This window comes from Melopsittacus undulatus, chromosome 9 (genome assembly GCF_012275295.1).
Source record: "Melopsittacus undulatus isolate bMelUnd1 chromosome 9, bMelUnd1.mat.Z, whole genome shotgun sequence".
Taxonomy (NCBI): domain Eukaryota; kingdom Metazoa; phylum Chordata; class Aves; order Psittaciformes; family Psittaculidae; genus Melopsittacus; species Melopsittacus undulatus.
The window spans coordinates 41,359,754-41,375,823 of record NC_047535.1 but is presented as its reverse complement, the minus strand read 5'-3'; the positions used below and the strand labels follow the sequence as shown (position 1 = coordinate 41,375,823).

Here is a 16,070-nt window from a genome sequence, read left to right as displayed (position 1 = left end):
GGAAGCTTTCTCAGTACCACACTTGCAAAATGAGGCTTCTATAAAAGTTCCTAAAGTCAACAGAATCTGACAGCAAATAGGCCCTTGCCAAGACAGAATTCACTACTGGCTTAAACCAACACTCATTTACTAGGAGACCTGACTAGATAAACAAGGGCAGGTATCCCTCATTTTTCATGTTTGATGTCTCAGATGACCTCTTGAAAGCGTATCAGCTACTGGACATCTGGATAACTCTCCAACCACAAGAGCAGCATTTCATAAACACTTGCAACTTCAGAGATTTAAACACTCAACATTAATAATAACGGCAGTTGTCTACTGCAAACCTCAGGGATGGTGAAGTTTGGATAGAATACAAACATTCATCTCCTCCTTTGGGCTGAATAGATAGGAACTTGAATATAAAGCAAAAAAGTTTCTACTTCTTGCAAGTACAGCAAGAACCAAGAGTGGTCGGTGCACTTGGCTGCCATGTACCTACAGCATTTGATCACAGGTAAGGCAATGCTGAGTCAACACTTTCTGGGTGACCAGACTTATATCCATTAACTGTGTACATCTGTCTCTGCCTCCTCACTCCGTTCAGACTTGACCTCTTCTACAACATTTCACAACTCTTTAGACAGAGAATGATTCTTATTAACCTACCTAGCACATAAAATGTGCCCTAAAACATCTCTAAAGCAATATTAACATATCATCACCTGGTTTACCCAATCCTCTAGCATTTCTAGCGTGCTTGCAAACTGCAGTCCAACACCAGAATCACTAACACCGGGCAGAAGGAAGACCATAGAACACACAGCATTTTGCACAACTCATCACACAAGGATTGAGACAGTCAATGTTCAGAACTAAACTCCTGGTTCTTGTTTGGTTTTTTGCCTTCTAAGCAGCTGATGTTCTTAAGCTATAATTTCTTTTTCACCTGGATAGGGTAGAGAAAGACACTACTTCCCCACTGAAAGCAACACTTTCCTATTTCAACTAAAGCACGCTGTAAAAAGACAAAGCAGCATAAGAATTTGACAAACATGCATTAAATTCCCTAAACAAAATATACTTAAATACTCTTAAGTGACTACCCCAAACCTATCGATATAATAAATCTATATTGACAAAAATACCAATTATTCAAACTCCAGGAACTTCTATAAAGCAGAAACAGAAACGTCAGGAGTTGTTACAGTTTATAAAGTGGAAGACTGTAGAGATTGAAAGACCCCTGCAATAATCTTAAAGGACATTCAGAATTCTGCCAACATGACATTTTTGCTGCAGAAATCCTGGGTTCATGCTCTTCAAGGTGGATTTCAAGTGCCAGGGAGCAAATAGCACTAACTCAATTGGATAGCGAGCTGTTTGCTCTGTCAAAGCTTTTTGCCAAACACATATATATATAATTTTTCTTTTCGCTATAGGGATAATCAACCCCAGATGGCAATTTACATAGGCAAGAGCATAAAGGAATCCGTGCACTGCTGGTGCTCTCAGCCTCAATCAGAGCGAGCTCGGGCGTTTGAGAATGTCACTGTTTATTTTTAATTGCTGTGTCCCTCCTTTGTGCAGGTTCAAGCGGTCAAAGATGTCGAAGCCCATTAGGAGAACTGGGAGGTGATGCCACTTCACTTGGGGAGAGGGTTCTTCAAATGGAAAAAGCAGCTGGTTTGTAATGTCCCTAAATGCCCAGTGGGCACCAGCTGTCAATCTCAGTTACCATAGGGTCAGGGCAAAAGAAGGTCAGAGAGAGTCATAAACCACAACGTGTTGTGAAATGTGCTTCCTCTGTTACCTTGTAGGCCTGAGAAAGGTTTGACCTCTTATAGGTATCCTAACCCAGCTCCACAGAATGCTAGTGGGGCTAAGTACAACACACACTTCCAAAAGCTGCTTCCCTTCTCTGTGCCTGGGTTTCCAGACCCGTACACCACAGACATGGATATTCAGGAGCTGCGAATGGCAAAATCCACAATGCAGAACTCTGCCCGCCTCAATCACCACTCAGAGGACCGAGCACATCTTCTGCTTCACACCAGGCAGTGCAAGGATGAATTCATTAACAGCAACTGAAAATAACTGCAACTTTGAGGGAAGCTGTTAATGCCGTAAAAGCCAAGTGGCTTCTCTTTGTCAATGACCCATTTACCAGCTAACCTGCCTTCTACTTCACTGTTCCCCCCATCACTTGGGAAGAAGCATCTCTTAAAGCCCCACTTCAAATCTTCCCTACCCCTCTTTTAAACATGCAAGTTATTAACTGTATATTTGTCATTTTCCCCTTCGCACACATTCTTCAAGGAGCAGACTAATTCCTAAACACAGTTCTCCAAACATTCTTGGACTACACATGAAGAGCTGAACAGCCTTTTCCAGATACCATCTAGTTACGCATTCTTTAAGCAAGCAATAATAACTCTGCTCTGTCCCACCCCCACCTCCAGAGCACAAATCCACAGAACTCTGGCCAATGCTACGCCAAAAGGCAAGCAGCTAATGAGCCACACAAGGGCCCATTGGGCAGGAGCCATCATCACCCAGCTCTCACCAGCCTTGTGCTCCTACCTACTCCTTCCTCCTTGAGCCCATTGTGCAGGCAGGCCCAGGACAGCAAACGGGCCACAACACAAAAGGGAAGGAATGCTGGCAAGGGCAAAGCTTGAGAGGTTGAAACCAGAGCTACAATCTCAGCAAAGCATATTCCCTGCAGGAATTAGAAGCATGGCTCCCAGAATGGGCTGCAGGCTGCAAATCAGAGCATGGGCAGTGAGGAACTCCCCTGGGAAAGCAGCCATGGGATACACATCCCTCAAATCACTTTCACACAAAGGACAATATGATATAAACTAAATGGCCACAGCTATCACAGAAGATGACAAAAAAATCATCAGTTATGTGCAAAACAGTTCAGGTGGAACACAAATGACTCACTGAGTCCTTCATTTGCACACAAAGTATGGGCAAAAATGAGAAAGCAGCACATTGACTCAATGAAAGCACACACTCAGAGTAACAAGACTTGAAGGTAATATTGACAGTCCCCAGAAGGGTCCCATCCAGCCTTGGTCAGCTAAAAGCTGCCTCCTCTCAGAATGTAACTGGCTGTGTCCCCTGGAAGTGCAGCTGCAAAATGCTCCACAGCTCTTGATTCATTTGGGGCAATGAATAAGGGGGAAAGTCAGAGCAGCCCAAATCAGCACCTGTAAAATAGGCCTCAGCTGTTCCAAGCATAAATTCACCTTGTTTGCTTTTAAAGGACAAAGAGATTTTTAAGGAAATAAAGCAGTAACAACAGTTAAGCAGTCCAAAGGCCATCGAAAGGCCTTTCAACACACTCTCCACAAAGCCCAACGGCAGCAAATCACTGCTGCAGCCCAGCAGAACATGCTGACACCAACTAAAGCCCCAAACAAAGAGAATGTGCATCAAGCATTTTGGTGCCCTCTTGTCATTTCCTTCGCTTCCACACATCCCAGGATGCATGCATCCTACCCTGATCCTTCTGTAAGCCTTCCCACTGCAGCACGGCTCAAAGGAAAGCAACCTCACTCAAACCTTGGTCAGCCCTTGGGCACATCCTAGCTTGGAAACATGCCCACCCTGCTTTTCGCATTTGAAAGTCTAACATGCTAATCTAGGTCAGCATTCATTCAACTAAAACTGAGCAGGTAACTTTCCTGGCTGCCTTCTTGAAGAATCTCTGGGTCTCTTCCATTATAAACTGGCTTATAGGAAAGTACAAAGAAATTGAAAATGACTGAACAATTTCAGACTGGAAGAGAACACTCTCTTCTTTGTTGAGGGTCTCTTTCTACCAAGAAAACTGGGGGGGGGGGGGGGGGGGGGGGGGGAAGTGAAAATGAGAGACTCACCTTCAGGGCAGGAATCTCCACATTGTCACCAAGGCTAACGGAGCCAGAAAGAATAGTCCCTGTCATCACTGTGCCTTGACCCTTGATAGAGAAGCAGTGATCAACCGCCATAAGGAAGTGTCCCGAGGGGTCTCGTGATGGCAGGTAAGCCTGAGACTTCAGGACCTGAAAAAAAGAAGATAAAAGCAGCACCATGCCTGGGTGAAAAGCCATGACAGGCACAGAGCGAGAGGCAGGCAAGTGGATGATTGATGGAGCAAGCTTGCAGTTTTCCTGACTTCAGGCATCTCCCAATGAGCTTAGAACACACCAATGTCAAATTAAGTGCGTGCCACAGAGGAGACTCACACTTAGCAGCAGGAACACTTCGATTTTCTGCCTTACAAAGATTTGGTGCTGCACATTTCGCTTGGTTAGCAAAACCGCACCGGCAATAAAGTTACTGCCAAACTCAATACAAACACTGCAGCAAAGCAAAAAAGAAAATATCCAGTGCATCGTGTTCCCCCCTTTCTTTCCTCTCTCAAAAGTACAATTTTACAGAGCATTTTGCTACTTCAGCTTCTTGTGAAAATTAACTTACGTACAGATATCAGTGCCCCATAAAGCCCGTCCCTGTCTCCCTCCCAGCCGAACTATTACATTGGGTTCAGTCTCCAAAGTCCACTTCCCCTTCAGTTTTCTGTTAACACCTCTTGGAGGACCAAACCACTGAAATAGAGCCACACGAGTACCATTTCTTAGAGACATTCTCCAAAGTTTAGGATTTCTGCTCTGCTGACAAATGCTGTTTCTTAAAATCTGTCATCATAGACAGAAGAACTGAATTATGGAAACAGTCATGTACCCAGCAGAGCTTCAGAGGAACTGGCTCACCCCCATCTCAAATCACTTTTGATCTCTGCTCTAACATCAGCATGTAAGCTTGGCACTGCCTTGAAATATCTGCTTTTAAGGTCAGAAACTGCTGGTTAAGCCCAGTTTGTAATGGCAGAACAATGGAGAGTCTCTTATCAAGGACAGAAAGGATAGCTTGAAGCTCAATGCCACAGCTCACACCACATTTGCCAGGTCACAGAATCATAGAATAGTTAGAGTTGGAAAGGACCTTAAGATCACCCAGTTCCAGTTCCAACCCTCCTGCCATGGGCAGGGACACCTCACACTAAACCATGGCACCCAAGGCTCTGTCCAACCTGGCCTTGAACACTGCCAGGGATGGAGCATTCACAGCTTCCCTGAGTCTTGTAATACAAGGTCTCAGTTGACAAACAGCTGCAGTATGGCATTTCCTTCAAAGGTTTTAACATCCCTGTAAATATATCCAGAATCAGATGAAGGCAGAAGTGAGGACCTGCCTATCTACACCTCTCCATGCTGTGGGCAGCCTGGTTCTTGCCAGCTCTAGTCTTGCTTTCCATCTTTTGCAGATGCGCAAGGCATGCAGTGAGCAAAGCAAAGTATCACAGAGAAAGATGGTTTCAGCATGAAGGCAGGAGGATGGAGTCTACGCTTGCTTATGCCAGAACCCCCAAATGTTGTCATTCTTTAAAACAATTAAGCTTTCTACAGGTAATCACTGACTATACCTCTCAGACTGCCCAAACAGAAACCCCAAAGCTTAACGGAAGTGCTAAGCTCTCACAATTGCAATCAAAAATGGCAGGTGCTAGGATCTGGGCACAAACATGTCTCAGAAGGGTTCCTACTTTCCTTAAATATAACAAATCAAATGAGTAAACTCGGTGGATTAGCTCCTTTGTACCACAACTTCCCAATCTAAATAGGGATTAAAGTCACCTCTACACTTCCTACAGGTCTTTTGGAAGTAAAGTTTGCCAAATGCTCAGGACCACAGTGATGTGTGCCAAAGAGAAGTCCAGGAGGAAAATCAATCATTCTTGAATGCAGAGCAGTATTTGAAGGCAGTCAGGAGGCTAAACAGAATAATGAGCATTCAAACCAGCTATGGGCTACCTGCTCACTAGCTGAGCTCTGGCCATCCTGTGCAATGAGTGATGTAAGGGTTGTTTGGGATAAAGTACAGTGCATTTAAACACTGGGTCATAATACACAAAGAAAGGAGACAATTCCCAACATGTAACTTTTTTGCTCCTGACTTCACAGCTTTACTGTTCTCTTAACTGTGGTACAATCATAAATCACATCCCAAGGATTCAGCAGAATTTTAAAGCTATTTTCTATTCATTAGGCTTTGCAATCCTTTAAGATTTTAAAACCAATTTCACCACACGTGTGATAGCTGTGTCTTAAGAAAGAGCTCTTCAAAAGCACTGAAACCTTTTGGGGGCATCAACCTCAACTTCTCAACCTGCTCTAGTTGAAGATGTCCCTGTTCATTGCATATAGTTTGGACTAGATGAGCTTTACAGGTGCCTTCCAACCCAAACTATTCTATGGTTCTCCATTCACTGGAAGGACTCCCTAAAGTATCAGGTTCCTTAAAGCTGACATTACTGCAAGAGCTTCTCAGCTCTAGATACTAATACAGTGCACTCCAAAAGACTGACAGCAAAATTCAAGCCTATTGTGTGTGATTATGATGCTCTTGAGCAGGTACCTCGATTAATTCAGAAACACCTAGAGGATTCTCAGACTCTGGGGCTTCTGGTCCACCGGGCTTTGCTGCAACAGCAACAATAGGGCACCCACAGAACCTGAAAGAAAGACAAGTGCTGTTTTCAACTGTCATTGAAACAATCATAAGCTGAGCTGGAGTCATAACCTTCACAACAGGAGCCAAATGCAAGGTGGCACATGATGAGTACCTGCGGCTGCAGGCAGACTGCAAGGACAGCAGAAAGGTCTGAATCTGCTGCAATAAAGCTCTCAAAACACACAAGTCTGAAAGGTGCTGAGAAGAGCAGTACTACAGTCAGCCCCAGTTTAGCTTTTCTCTTACACTGAATTTTACTCAAGTCCTTAATACGCCATCATAAAGATGCAGGAACTGCCATATCCAACTAAGATTTGCTTTCTTGTCCTGCTGAAACTCTCTTTTTCTGTACACCAAATCCTATTCCTTTCATTCTTCAATCAAAATGTGACCTAACAGCTTGGCAAAGCCATCTGCAATCCACTTTGTGTAACCATCAAATAAATACTGTGTCTATATTGTACCTTCTCACTGCATAACACAAACACTTCCACTCGGGAATCTCCCTGCTCTTCATTCATTATGTACTTCAATTAACTTACCTGAACAGAACTGACAAACACCATCTCAGACAGAGCCATGTTATATGGTATAACCTTCCAGCATTCTGCTCTCCCTGCTTGGGTCAATCCCATTTCTCACCCCCAGTTAAGGCAGAGCTCCACCATCATGGAGAGAAAGCAACTTGCAACTCACAATAAAGCTGCAAGCCCATAAACTAAACCCCAACAAAACCAAACCAAAACCAAACCTGGATGTTCTGCCCCAGTTTTAGCCAATCTGAACTCCAAACAACCCTTTAAACTGAAGAGCTTCATTATAGGAAACTATTTCTCTTTCAATGCAAATTCAGGGCTGCATTTGAGTTTCTGGTAATCTTCCCACTCATCACCTTTGCTGGATAATCCTGTTTAGAAGCATGGTGGAAGGGAAATGTGGGTCAAGTATTTTTGCTATACATTCTGTTACAAGTCCGCTGTTAACATTGCCAACAACTTACTTGGTATTTTCCAAGGTCTTCTGCATTTTCTTTGTCATCTTCTCAATGGCACTTTGTCTCTTCCCCTCTGGAAGGAGATCTATTTTGTTCAGAACTACCACCATCTTCTGGCAGGCAATCTGCCCAATGACCAAGCACTCTGCTGACTGCGTCTGCATCCCTTTCGTCACATCGATCACCAGCATCATCAGATCAATAATCTGGGCACCTGGAGGAGAAGTCACAGTCACCATCATCAAAAGATTAACAATCATTTTCTCAAACAGTTTCCATAAGAGCTGTCAGGATACACAGAAATACTGAGCAATATGAACAGAAGCTGAACTAAGTATGAATGTCTGTAAATAAGACCTTGGGAACTTAGGCTGTCATATGCTACCATTGAACCATAAAAAAACATGGAAGCATATTACAGCTTACCTATTCCACCATATCAACACTTCAAGTTTAAGGCTGTTACCATTGCATTTAAAAGAAAACAAATTCAGCAAAAAAGCACCACACACATAGCGTATGCCTCAAAGAAGATGATTTAAGAAGCTAAGCAATATGGTAGAGCCAAGGAACACACACAATTGGATGCTTGAAGCAATCCCAGTAAGAGCCAAGGACATGGCAAATCACATCCCATCCTCAATGACACCCTTGCTTCTTTCAGAGCCCAAGATTTGATGGAAGATGACCAACCCCAGCAGCAGGTTCACCTGCATCTAAGTAAATTGTGAGGAAGAAACAATTTAAACCCTGCACTATCCTGAAATTACCCATCAAACTCATGGATTATTCGTGTTTTGGTTTTCAAATCACTGTCATCACAAGCCATTAACCCTGTGACTGGAGCAAACCAAGTTTCATGGATTTACCTTGGTTTTCAAGGAAGCTTTTGACGGATTTTAATGAACATCAGGCCTTCCACTGATTACATTCAGAATTGCCCTGTCTCACTCCAGGTAACTGGGATACTCTGAACACCCAAAGCACAGCACAGATTTCAACACTGAGAAACCTTAGACTAAAACAAAGCTGAACTACCAGAAAATCCCATGTCAAAACTCACATTTGGAAAGACGACAGAAGCCAAAAATCACACCGTATTCTGAATTCAAGGACTTTTAATATCCGCCTTCAGCTTTTGATCGAAAGAACAAGAAATCAATACAACTGCTCCTTGTTCCTCCAACCTCTCCAACCTTCCCCCTGCTTTTTGTTTAAGCCTTCCCCATTGCTCTGACACCAGCTACCCTTGTTCGCAATTCCCACGAACTCCGGATAGGAAACGGTTCGGAGGTTGGAGTGCATGGCTGGGAGAGTGGGTGGGAGCTGCAATGACTTTATGACCACAAATGACTGTTTTCAGCTTACCAAAGCTTTCATCTTGCAACACAGAATGTTAAACCCTTTGGAGCACTAGTGGGATAATCGCATCTCCAACACTCCTGCGGGATTTTCAGCAATCATTGCAAATCTCTCTCCAAGATAAACTTCACATCTTCAAAAGTCCTTCCAATTTTTATTGTTTCAAGCATTTGGTTCATTTACAGCTTGCTTAAGCTGTACCACAAGCATCAGCAGGGCTGTACAAAAGGCTCAGGATTATAGATTCATAGAATACTTTGGGTTGGAAGGGACCTTCAAAGGTCATATAGTTCAACTCCTCTTACAAAAGTATGTGATCCTATAGGATTTAGACATGCTATGGACCTGAACGCCAGGAAACAAGAAGAAAGAACAGCATGGAAACAGTTCAAGTGGGACACTTCATCAGATGCACACACTTCTGTGACTACATAAAGGTGGGGTTCTAAACTTAAACACATATAACCTGCATTAAGATACACCAGACAGTAATTCTCACTACACAGGCAACATCCTTAAAATGAATGGGAAGAATTAAAACCAAACCATCAAGACAAATTGATTATTAATAAACACACATCTAGGGAAATGATGCATCTAGTAAAACTTGCATCCAGCTAACAGAGGGGAGGCTGAGATGAGCTCTTAGGCAGAAGCTCTTCCCTGTGAGGGTGCTGAGGCGCTGGCACAGGGTGCCCAGAGAAGCTGTGGCTGCCCCATCCCTGGCAGTGCTCAAGGCCAGGTTGGACACAGGGGCTTGGCACAAGCTGCTCCAGTGGAAGGGGTCCCTGCCCGTGGCAGGGGTTGGAGCTGGATGAGCTTTAAGGTCCCTTCAACCCAACTCAGTCTGGGATTCTATGATAAAACAGGAGACAGGATATGGGTCTGCACAGTTGAGTGATATGGAAGGGGTGAGTGTTCCTCAAGCCCTCAAAGCAGGCAAATGACTTCAAATAGCTCTGAATGAAGCAGACATGTGCAAAGTACAGGTCAGCACATAAAGAAGCACAGCAATCAAAAACGTGTTACCTGCACTGAAGCAAGCCATAGAGAACCAATGATAAAGTTTATCTGTGGGGACATTATTTGAATACCTACAGAAAAACACATGGGTGTCACCTTTTCCTTGCTGTTTCATCTACAAAAGAGATGTTCAAAGTCATTCAGAAAGATACAAAGTGCTCCTGAACTGTGATTTCTCACTTCACTTGGAAAAAAAAGAGTGAAGAGATCAACTATCAGAACAGCCTTCATGTGATGACACACAGCTCAGATACAGCCCTGTCAAAGGCAAATTAAACAAACCAGTTGTCATCAGAAAACAGAAAAGGGGTGGGGAAAGATGGGAATTCTATTGCAAGATAAGCAGCTAAACCACAGTGAAAGCACAAAGTAGATAGCCTGGTAAAGAAAAACAGACAGATAACACATGAGCAGGGAGTATCTGGATACCAGCCAGGTCCAGGGAAACACAACAGCAGCAGCAGCGCAAAGAAGAGACTGCAAGAAGCACCAGCTAAACCTGGGGCAGCAGCACAAAAGTACCCTCACATGGAAGAGAAACAAAGTCGAGTCCTTGCTTTGCACAGTTACATCCAATGCACTCTTGGGTCCAGATTTTGGGGAGTATCCGATTATGAACAGCCTTTAGGGAAGTAATTGATTACTCTTTTCCCATGGGACCTGTTGAAGCAGAGACATCCCTGATGACAACAAGTCCTAAAAGCACAGGAGGCAACACCTCTGTTCCCCTAACCTGGCCATCAGCTCCATCTCTCAAAGAGAAGAGCAAAACAATACCACATGGACCACATCATCCACAGCTCTCGTGCTCCTGATGGAGCTTCTCAGCTCTCCAACCATGGAAACCAGAGATGACTCAGGAAAACAGTATGCATTGAAAAGGTGTGTCTTGATGAACTTCCAGTCTTTAGGAGAAATTCACTGCATGCTCTGCATTTGTGCTTTTTGACATATTAGAGCTTCAAACCTTTAGTCAAACCAGAGTTCCAGGCATCAAGGCTGCAGACCTTCAGCCCCTGCATTAGATTTACTCCTTGGAAACCTGTTGTATAGCATCACACAGCTTTGATTTCCACACAGCTCATACAAGCAAAGCACACTTCATTTTGCCCAATGAAGCTTAAGTAGACAAACTCTGCAATGTTTATGTGCTACTGCATCACATCCTTATACAAAGGCATACAATTAATAAAACCCATCTGTTACACCAGTGTTCACAGGGTACCAACCCACGGGCTGCACATTTAAGGACTGTAAAGCACCATAATTGCCACATTTATCGTGTAACAGAACGTTATGTCTTCAATAACAACGCTCCTCCCACCTCCATCACAAGAGTCATTGCAATTCTGCATGTACATGAGCTTAAAACACCTCCTGTTTGTGCAACCTGTTGCATGCTTGTAAATTATACATATATGCCCATCCCCAAGCTCCCAGGCTGAGCTGTGTGCAGCTAGACCTGTACAGCAAAGCCAACATTTACACTGAGTTAAAGAGGGTATTCTTAGGTCTAGAAAACCAAAACATTTCAGCCTCTCATATTACTTCAACAGTTCCAAAAGCTTACTACTATTTTATGTGCACTGTACCCACCTGCAGAGCCATTCAGTTATAAAGCCCATGCACTAACAATCTCACCCTTACTGAAAAGGAGAACCACAGCCTTTGCAACAAACAAACAACACCTCAACTGTTTTCTCTTCAAGAAATGTATAAGATCAGACTGGTTTGGGTTGGAAGTGACCTTAAAACTCATCCGGTTCCAACCCCTGCTATGGGCAAGGACACCTTCCACTTGAGCTCATCTCAGTCTCCCCTCTGGCAGGTTCAAGCCATTCCCCTTGGCCTGTTCATACAGGCCCTTGTCCAAAGCCCCTCTCCAGGCTTCTTGTCAAAGAATCACAGAACCATTAGGGCTGGAAGGGACCTTTGGAGATCAGCTAGTCCAACATGCTGCTACCTAAATGTAGGTTGAGGACATTTTAGCATTTACAAGTACTACTATTTTGGCAAGCACAATTTTAGCTTGTATTAGAGCAACCAGAATCCATCAATATAAAGCCAACTGGCTTCCGAACAGTAACAATGGGCTAGTGAAAGGAAGAACAAGGGAGTGGGTCACATCCCTGGGTGGGCAAGGGGAGGTTTGTGCAACCTCAGGCACAGATTTGACTCGTGGCTTCTTTAAGCTACTGTGCCCTGTCCTGCTTCAGGTAATCTTTTTAGCTGACTTTGCACAAACAGTGCAACTCCTGTTCACAGGCGCCGAAAGGAAGCAGAAAATGGAATTTGAAATGTAAAAATCAAGTAATTGTGGGCCATGGGCTGTAATTTGATTTCACGCTTTACGAGGAAATGAAAGAGGACTTCCTTAAACATACCTTGCCTTTTTTTCTTCAATGTGCTTTTTACCATGTTAGGATTTCCTGCAGTGCAGAAGAGAAAATAGGATTGTAGAAAACACACCATTCTCAAGTATCATTGCTACTCAGGGGCAAAGCTTGGTTTTAATGTGCACTTCCCATTCTGGGGAAGAGGAAATTCTTCAATTAATAAACCGGCTGGACTGAGGCGAGTTTTTAGGGTTTAATCAGTTTCATCTGCAGGCAGCATAAAAAGCCCGACTATTCCAGCACTTCGGCCTCCCCGATCCCCCTGCCACAAAAATAATAAAATCAATGTTTTATCCCAAATTCTTTGAGGTTTCTATCTCCTGTCTCAGGAAATATTGTCTATATCATGCCGTGAGTATGAAACTTCCCCTCTTCACCCCCCACTCCTTTTTGTTAAGGATCTTTATTCAGTAACAACTACATTATTCTCCGCTTTCATATACAGTAACACTGGGAGATGCTACGAGGCACACAGGATTTTGCTAGGCACCTTAGGGGAGGCATTGTGATGAATAAAAAAGATGGTTTATGGGCTAGGAAATCCCCCCAAATTGAAGCAGAAATAGGAGGTGTGAGGGGGGAGAGCCGTGCACACAACTGGAGCGCATGAATTACACAGGAAGAAACCCTCTATAGAGCAATGCAAATCGGGGATCAAAACTGATACCACAACACTTTGAAAAGAACAGGAACTTGCAGACTTCAGGCATCCCAACACCATTCCCAGGCACCATTCCTGGAAGACTGCAGTGGCTGTAAGCGCACAGGGAGCTGAGCAGCTTCAGGCTCCGGATAGCTGGGAATACCTCTGATAGCAAGGGTCAGACTAGCCACACACAAGACTTCTCTCTGAATGCACAGTAAAGTTTAGAATTATCTGAAGGGGGCCTACAGGGATGCTGGTGAAGGACTATTCATTAGGGACTGTAGTGATAGGACAAGGGGTAACAGGTTAAAACTTAAACAGCAGAGGTTTAGACTGGATATAAGGAAGAAATTCTTTACTGTTAGGGTGGTGAGGCACTGGAATGGGTTGCCCACAGAGGTTGTGAATGCTCCATCCCTGGCAGTGTTCAAGACCAGGTTGGATGAAGCCTTGGCTGCCATGGTTTAGTGTGAGGTGTCCCTGCCCATGGCAGGGGGGTTGGAACTGGATGATCTTAAGGTCCTGTCCAACCCAAACTATTCTAACCCTAACTATTCTACGATTCTATTATTTGATTTTGGAACTATAAAGAAACTGCTGGTTGCACAAATTCCCTTCAAATCAAAACCAGCCACGAAGGTCTGTCCTAAACTGATCGCTAGAAAGAGAAAGCAGGACAACCATAAGGGTAGAATTCAGAGGAGTCCATTTCTCGTATGTGAAATAACCTGTCCTTACAGTTATGTGTATTCAACTACAAACTCTAAGTGCTGGAAAAAGATAATTGCTAATAAGGAATAAGAGAGTTCTTTTGCAAAAGACTTCATGCAAGAATCCAACTGGAATACTTTATACCCAGAGGGAACACTGTGCAGTATCATCCTGAAGAGGCTAAAGGCAATGAAAGCTTCTATCCTCTCCTTTGACAAGCCATCCAAGGAACTCAGAATATGTTCTAAGTACATGTCAGAAACAACCCCTGTGCTCTTTGAAGAGAGGAAATGCCTATAATGATCAGAGTATGTCAATAACCTCAATTGGCCATGCTGAAGTAGCATGAACAGAGCTGATAAGACCTCCACGAAGGTCACACTAAGACAGACTAAGGCGTATCTTCCACACATTTATTACTATATGCTGATGCATCCCGATATTGCACACAGGAACAGTCTTACATTCAATGGACAGCTTACTGAGGAAAGATCACCCTTTACGAGGTAAAACCAGATGACTTCCAGAGGTTGCTTCCAACCTAACCTATTTTATGAGGAGATAGTGCTATAAGAGGGAATCATAGAATAGTTAGGATTGGAAAGGACCTTAAGATCATTCAGTTCCAACCCCCCCTGTCATGGGCAGGGACACCTCATACTAAATGATATCACCCAAGGCTTCATCCAACAAAACACTTAAAAACCACAAGATCGTAGAACAAGACCTGGCCACCTGCATTTTCTGGGACACCTGGTGATCTTAGGCTTAAGTAATCCATTATTATGGGAAGGCAAGCTTCGGGCAGGACAACTCTGCATGCAGGCCAATTATTTTAAAGTCCATTTTGCCCCCCTCTCCGAGTGTTTTATTCTCGCTACAAATTAAATACTTTGAGTTTTCAGGGACTATAACCAGAAGCATGCAGTGAGAAACTGCCTCAAGTCTTCACTCAAAGCTGAATAAATGGTCTATGTACTGTTAGGAAGTGTTGGAAGAAACTCAGTACAGACACATGTATTTATACAAATACTAGTACTATTACTTTAGAAGGTTATGAGAAGACATTGTCATTAGACGCTGTTCAGTGCAAAGCTGGTTTATGTTTAGAAGCAGTCAGAACAGGTGAAGTATTGCATTGCGTATGTGATGCAATACCGAAATGAAATCCTGCATTCAGATCTAATCACTTTCTGGAAAAGGAACCTGGAAAGTAAAGCGGCTTCAAAACCTGGAAAGAAGACAAACGCAGCTGCATTCTTCACATACAACTTCATTTACAAAGAAAAATCCATGTTAACAGCATGCAATGACAAGTGCACATGAAGCTGAGCAAGAGAAGGGAAATAAAACCTCTCTAAGGCACAATCAATTATGAAACCATAAATCACGCAGCAACCCCAAACTCAGTGCTGCTGACACCATCTGGCTCCAGGCAAATGAAAACACAGATTTGATATTTCCACAATTAAGATTTTCAAAGCTACAACCAACTGGATGAAGTTTCATCCTTTACAATACACTTCTGGTTTTATCCTGTGTAAGAGGCATCAGGATGAAACGCAAACAAAGCGACACTTCATTCTTGCTTTGAGCCTCTGAAATGTTCATGTTGACTGCTTTCAAAGATGATGTAGCAAATGAGATGAGTAACTACTAGGTCCGGCATTTCAATTCCTGTTCCTCAAAATACTCCTGAAGAAAAGCAGAAAATCACCACAAATAAGAGTATTTTCCTACAGACAGTGAGGGACAGGATAAACAACTCCTGCCTTGCAACAAGAAATGCCGTGTGATACATGGCACAAGTGAGAAAAGGAGGTAAAGCATCATATGAGAGAAGACATCCTTCTGCCATATGCATCCAAGCCCTTTTCTGTCATACTACCTATTACCTGATCTGCATTTGCACGCTGACAAGGCACAAACTGGACAGAGTCCAAAAGAGACCTCTACTTATTTTAAGGCTGGAAACATTGGCTGTGGTAGGGTTTAAAAAGCCTACCTATCTTGAAAAGCAACCGTCACTTTGAGTAGACACAGATGACTGCTACAAAAACAGACCACATTCACTGAACTGCACAGCACCATGGTATTTCAGCTGCACTGATTTCTCCTTGGCTTCGAGTCCAAAGTGCATAAATTGTGCATTAGTTAGCAAACATTAACTTTTTAAAGTGTCATTCATACGTAGCTGTATGTAAATGCAGACACCAGTAAAGCTGGAACATTAAATACTGAGGATAGTGCACAAAACTAGGGTAAAAGTTAGGCAGCATTTTAGAGCTAACATCATTATGCTGCTCATCATCTCTGGAGTACAATCCATGGCATACGGTGGGGAAAATGGTTATTTCATGCATGTGAAAGCAAAACAAAGCAAAGAAAA

At 43.3% G+C, this 16,070-nt stretch overlaps 1 protein-coding gene across 3 annotated transcripts in view; it reads right to left on the bottom strand.

Annotated features, from left to right (window-relative positions):
• Window positions 1–16,070, bottom strand: part of EEFSEC (eukaryotic elongation factor, selenocysteine-tRNA specific) — a 107,987-nt gene that overhangs the window by 63,554 nt on the left and 28,363 nt on the right. For all 3 annotated transcript variants that reach the window (XM_034066517.1, XM_005142229.3, XM_031042961.2), the window contains exons 2-4: window positions 7,550–7,757; window positions 6,454–6,550; window positions 3,873–4,037 (exon numbers count right to left, since the gene is read on the bottom strand). In XM_034066517.1, coding sequence (XP_033922408.1) covers window positions 3,873–4,037; window positions 6,454–6,550; window positions 7,550–7,737 — 450 coding nt within the window. In that variant the 5' untranslated portion in view covers window positions 7,738–7,757. The remainder of the gene's footprint in view (window positions 1–3,872; window positions 4,038–6,453; window positions 6,551–7,549; window positions 7,758–16,070) is intronic.